This window comes from Euprymna scolopes, chromosome 11, assembly GCF_053919585.1.
Source record: "Euprymna scolopes isolate OS-2025 chromosome 11, ASM5391958v1, whole genome shotgun sequence".
NCBI classification, from domain to species: domain Eukaryota; kingdom Metazoa; phylum Mollusca; class Cephalopoda; order Sepiida; family Sepiolidae; genus Euprymna; species Euprymna scolopes.
In genome coordinates, this window is record NC_136492.1 from 35,666,490 (window position 1) to 35,672,489 (window position 6,000).

Below are 6,000 nucleotides of genomic sequence, written 5' to 3' on the forward strand. Positions count from 1 at the left end.
ATCACGCGTGGATCTGTTTACTGAGTTTTATCAGAATGTAATTATATTGTTTTTCATATTTCATTTCAAATTTTTCATATGACTACCATTTCTTTGTAATTATTTATTCACTTATCTTCATGTTTGTTTCTTTTTCTATAAAATCATTAATATTGACATATTTTCTTTAAATCACCTCAAGCACTTCGTTTTAAAGCTTTTTATTTTGATATATTTTTCTAGTCACGGGAGATATTAAATATGTTTTTATACATACGTCCACATTTTGGATTAGGTTGTCTTTCTAGTGAAAACAAATCAAGTTTCGTTGAATATTTCGTCGATTGTTGGGAAAATAATACAACTAGCATATAACAGTTATGATGATATGGTCTCTACGAATATTATGTATGGTATAGCTTCCTGTTAATATTGAATGAAAACAAAATCCAAGAAACTGTTACAGTTTGTTGAAGAGTCGCTAAAACAGAATGAAAAATATATTTTGTACGTTGTTTTTGACTCTAACAATTAAAATTCTACCAACAAAACAATAAACACGAAACCAACAAACATTTTCTATTTACAAACAGTAGATATAGATTTCGGAATGAATAAAAACAAAATGTTCAACAAAATGCGAGAGTTTCAACCACACGTAAAAACATGTTACTGATTAATTAACGTTTTACTTACAAAACTGACATCACTGAATGGCTGTAAGATTTAATTTGCTGTCTTAACTTGCGTGCTATCCTCGACATTCTATCGATTTATTTTCTCTGGATCTATGCTATCTATCTATTGAGCTTTATCGTTTGCCTCATTGATATAACGTATGTAGCTCATTTTAACATTACATTCGATTCAAAATTTGTTTATAAATGCCCAACCTACTCTGAAAACCTAATTAGTTTTATCTGCCTATTTTTCATTTTAAACATTCCTAATTAAACTGGCTTTAGGGACTCTTTAATAATTTCAAAACTTCATTAGTAATCCGACTTTTATTATTCGCTTACACGTCTAACATTTTTTATGTTTTAGTGACTTTCTCGGTGCGCAGTTTTAAATAAGATTTTAATCGCTAAATATACGACATTTCCTTTTCCTCATGGGTAACATTGTTTTTATATGGGTATAATTTTGTACAAGTAGCTTATTTCTCATTTAAAAATAAATGTAATTCCTTACGATCGACGCGAACGTTAAATACTCTTAAGCTACTCGCTTAGACAAATTAAAACATTCCCACTATTTGAGAAACAATGGCGCATTAGGGTTAAAACATTCTGATAGTAACTTCGTGGTTTCCGCGAACCCCAGATCCGTGTTTTTTTTCTTTTAGATAGAATGTAATCTACAAACCTGCAGTGTTCAGCAGTTTCTTACTTGGGCCAAATTAGTCCATTTTTTTTTTTTGCATCAAGTCAGTCTCCGTAATCGACATTGAAAAGGTTTTGAAATACATTTTAAAGGATAATTTAAACATTTATCATTATCTGAAACGCAGGTAAAGGTTCCTATAGTGTGTTCTGAGAAAACACTGTGTTGCTGATAGTAGGTGTTTTATTGTAGAGGCTTTTGAAACGTAGTTCTTTTATTTAGATCTGTTGTGCTGTAATTATTGTTATAACAGGTTCTGATGTTCCATCTCAGATTTTATCATCTAGTTCTATTTCTCCATCTGGACTTTCGTCATATGTACGATAACAGCCTTGAATTTATCTATATTGTAATTTTTTTTAAGAACAACATTTACTTTCCCCAAAAAACTTGTTACTTTAATATTCTCTGTATTATTGCTAATTACTATTTAATGGCATATGTTGGTCAAAGCTAACGTTTTTACTCTTCCTCAGAAAAGAAAAGTATTTGATTAGAGAAAGTTTTCAGTTAGTTTACATGGAAATCTTCTGAAAACTTTCAAAGTTTTGAAAACCTTTCTTTTATCCTGTATCTAACACAATTTTTTTTATACTTACACTATATGTGGAAGGACTTTTGTAATGTATTTTCGTGATACCAGTTTAAACACTATATTCTTAGTTGAATGTGTCAGGTAGTTTTGGTGTGAGTTTAGAATGTCGCTCCTTTGTTCAAAGGCAGATTTGTTATTGGTATCCTTCGTTGTCAGATTTGTTGTATTATAATTATACCCTTTATATTTTCCAAGTTCCTCGTCATCAAGTTGTTGTGGCTCGACTGGATCAATAAGAAAACTCGGACAAATATATGGTTTCGAAAAGTTATTTGTTATAAAGCAACTTTTCTTACTTCTCCCAGAAAACGACATAGAATAGTTGTGGTGACTCATACACAATACGTGATCTTTTCCGAACAGTATATATATATATATATATATATATATATATATATATATATATATATATATATATATATATATATATCGTTTGGAACAACTCATTTATTGTATATTAGTCGTCACAACAATCATATAGAAAATTATGTCTTTTATCCATAAAGATAACATAAAAATAAAGAAAGCTTCATTTTAACAGGGAAATGTTTTAATAGATGAGTCCAACTTTATGAATTTTCGAATGGCATCAATTCCGAAATAGTAATAAAGTGCTTCTGATTTGAATGCCTAATATATATTATCAAATAGAAAAACATTTTTAAAATGAGGATAACTGTAAAATAATGTAAACGTGCACTATATTTTATTTCAATGCCTTTGACGTTTTTTATTTTCTTTTCTTTACAGATGAAGGTTTTCTCAAGTCGCCAGATACATAAAAGGTATAGGAACGAAGACAGGTGCTTATTATGCAGCAACTTATTTACTTCACCCAGAAAAAAAGACATAGTAAAAAAACGCAAATGTTTAACAGAGAATATGTATATATAGATATATACATAGATATATATATATGTATATATATAGGTATATGTATATATGTATAGATATATATGCATGCGTGTATGCGCGAGTATGTAAACTATTACAATAACAATATCAACTAAGAAGGGATGGCGATGATTTCTGAATTCGCCTTTTTTATACCCTGCAATTTTCGGAGAAAAAAAAGAAAAGGATTACCAAATACAGAAGGCTAAACAATTAAATAAACAATTAAATAAACAATTAAATAAACATCACCAAGACTTTGTAACTGTACATATTTTGATCATTTCATTGTCATTTTTACGTGAAATAAACATATATTTTCTTAAAAGACAACAATATGACTTTGTTATCTCTCCAACTGCCGTATAATACAATTCCCATATTTTATTGCAGAAATAATTTTTGGTTTGTTTTCAGATGTGCAAACACTGTTAATTCAATAATGAAATCCAGTAAACTCAGTCTTTATTAATTGTTTACAATCCACAACATTGAAGTGTTCTGTTTTGTGAGTTTGTATGACGAGAGTAATACAAAACGTGACTTACACAAGCGACAACGCTCTGCATTTCATGTCAGGTGACGAAATCAACGAAGATAAGAAAAAAAGAAACTTTCGTCCATAGAGTCCTTATCAATATACATACAGCATTTGCTTGCATATGAAGACACTGATAGTTGTGAAAAGAACAATCACAAACGAGTCTTAGTTTTGAATAGAGATAGAAGGGACGGTGACGATTACAGTCGAAAGTTGGCAAGAAGGATCCTAGACAAATATTTATTATTTTTAAAATCTTAGTTTTATTCAACCTCTTATTTTTATTTGTTTATTATTTTTGCCACTTTGCTATTTGGGTTTTTGGTCATGGCAAAAGTCAATTGCTAATTAATTATCAACTCGTTTGAGAGAACAGTACCATGACAACAGAACAGATTCTGCATATTTTCCAAAAAAGATAAAGTAATTTCCGTTATAATGACGTAAGTAAAGATAGTAGACTATAGTAATTGTATCAATCTCGAGATACACAGCACGTGCGTCAGGTCATTACCGCATGCACCCACGCACATATACATATATGTATGTGTATGCTTGTATATATATATATATATATATATATATATATATATATATATATATATATGTGTGTGTGTGTGTGTGTGTGTGTGTATAAAGATTAGTAAAAGAATATTGGAAAGGATCAATCTAGAATTAAAACGGCAATTCAACCTGAACCTATGGATAAATACGGCGGATCTTGTAAAATAGTTTCTTAACATTGCCAACAAGAAAAAAATGTGCCTTTGTGCAATTTGACATAATGGATTACTACCCGTCAATCACAAAGGAGCTTTTTGGAAAGGCAGTTGAATTTGCTAAGACCTATATCAATGTCTCCGATGAGGATTTTGAAATCATTATGAAATTCCGCACAACTGTCATTTCTGTAATGGAGAACAATGGGCTAAAAATGGGCAAAACGACTTTTTTGGGGTATCGCTGGACTCTGCAGAAGCAAAGGGTCTCGTAGAACTTTATATCATTTATAGTTTAGCAAAAGATAATACTATTGATGGAAGGAACATAGGTTTATATCGTGATGATGGGCTAATAATAGTGAGGAACGCTACTACTGTTAAATGTGATCAGGTTAGGAAAGCAATCCATAGGGACAAGAATGATTTTGGCCTAAAAGTAGAAGTTAATGCTAACTTCCTTGACATTACTTTAGATCTTGATTTAAATACTTATAAACCATATATGAAGGATAATGCTAACCCTATTTATATACACCCGCAGTCTAACCATCCACCATCCATTATTAAACATATACCGTTATCTATTGAAAGTAGAATAAGTAACAATTTATCTGATGAAGTAACTTTCAATGATTGCAAAGGTATTTATAATACAGCACTTAAAAATAGTGGGTATAAGGACATAGATATAAAATATAAAGTAACTAATGCTAGCACAAATAGGTCTAGAAATCGTAATAGGTAGGTGATTTGGTTCACACCCCCATTTAATATTATGTTGAAGACAAAACTTGGTACAAAATTCTTACAACTTATTAACAAGCATTTCCCACCAAATAATATATTACATAAAATATTCAATAAAAATACATTAAAATTAAGTTATAGCTGTGGTGATAACTTGGAAAGAATTATAAAAAAGCATAATGGAAGAATCTTAAGGATGACTAATAGAGAAAGTGTAAATACTAGTGATAACACGGCTGTGAATAAATGTAACTGCCAAAAGCCTGAGGAATGCCCAATAAAAAATGAATGTATAACCTCATCAGTGGTATACTAGGCTAGGATATCCCCAGTAGAGAACCCAAGGAATGAAAGATTTTATAAATGACTTTCAAAAATAGATTCTATGGACATACACGTTCGATGAAGAATCAAACGTATGAAAAGGACACTTTCTTATCGGTATACTACTGGAAATTAGTTAGAGAAAATAAAACACCTAGAATAGAATGAAAAATTATTAGAAGGGCCAATAGTTGCCACTCATTAAATTCACTATATCCATTATGCTTATCAGAAAAACTGGAGATATCTATGTTTAAAGATAGGAATAACTGTTAAATATTAAACAAGAAACTGCTATATCCTGCAAACATTTCAGAATACATGCACTTAAAGAACTCTAAATTAGAAAATCAGAAGAACTATGAGTACAACTATCCCCCATCCAATAACTCCCCCCAAAAGAGGATAAGTGAGATCGTAACTATGATCATACCCGTATGGGTTACATAAGTCGCTTAATATTCTACTTTCTCAACCAGTTATAATATTACTAACCTAAATAAATACCTGTATGAAAGTATATTTGAACCAAACGAGTAATAGATTGTTTAGGTGAACCTCGTAATAATGTATACATGTGGATATATTTTGGTGTGTACATGTATGTGTATATGATCTGTATGTATATGTATATATACGTTGGTAGAAAAAAATAAAGAAAGAAATAAAAAATAAAGGGGAAGAAAGATATAAAAATAATAATAAATAAATAAATAAATAGATAGATAAATAGATAAAAAATGAAAAGTGAAAGAGAAGAAAAGGAAATAAAGAAATAGGGGTAATGAATAAACATGAAGGTAAGTACAACA

At 30.0% G+C, this 6,000-nt stretch overlaps 1 protein-coding gene across 8 annotated transcripts in view; it reads left to right on the top strand.

Moving 5' to 3' along the window:
- Positions 1–3,190, top strand: part of LOC145287828 (uncharacterized) — a 1,009,440-nt gene extending 1,006,250 nt beyond the window's left edge. For all 8 annotated transcript variants that reach the window (XR_013869202.1, XR_013869203.1, XM_080135695.1 and 5 more), the window contains one exon: positions 2,711–3,190. Coding sequence is in view for 2 of the 8 variants with exons in the window: in XM_080135695.1 (XP_079991821.1) it covers positions 2,711–2,742 (32 nt within the window). In the remaining 6 variants the exon portion in view is untranslated. The remainder of the gene's footprint in view (positions 1–2,710) is intronic.
- Positions 3,191–6,000: the final 2,810 nt, after the last annotated feature.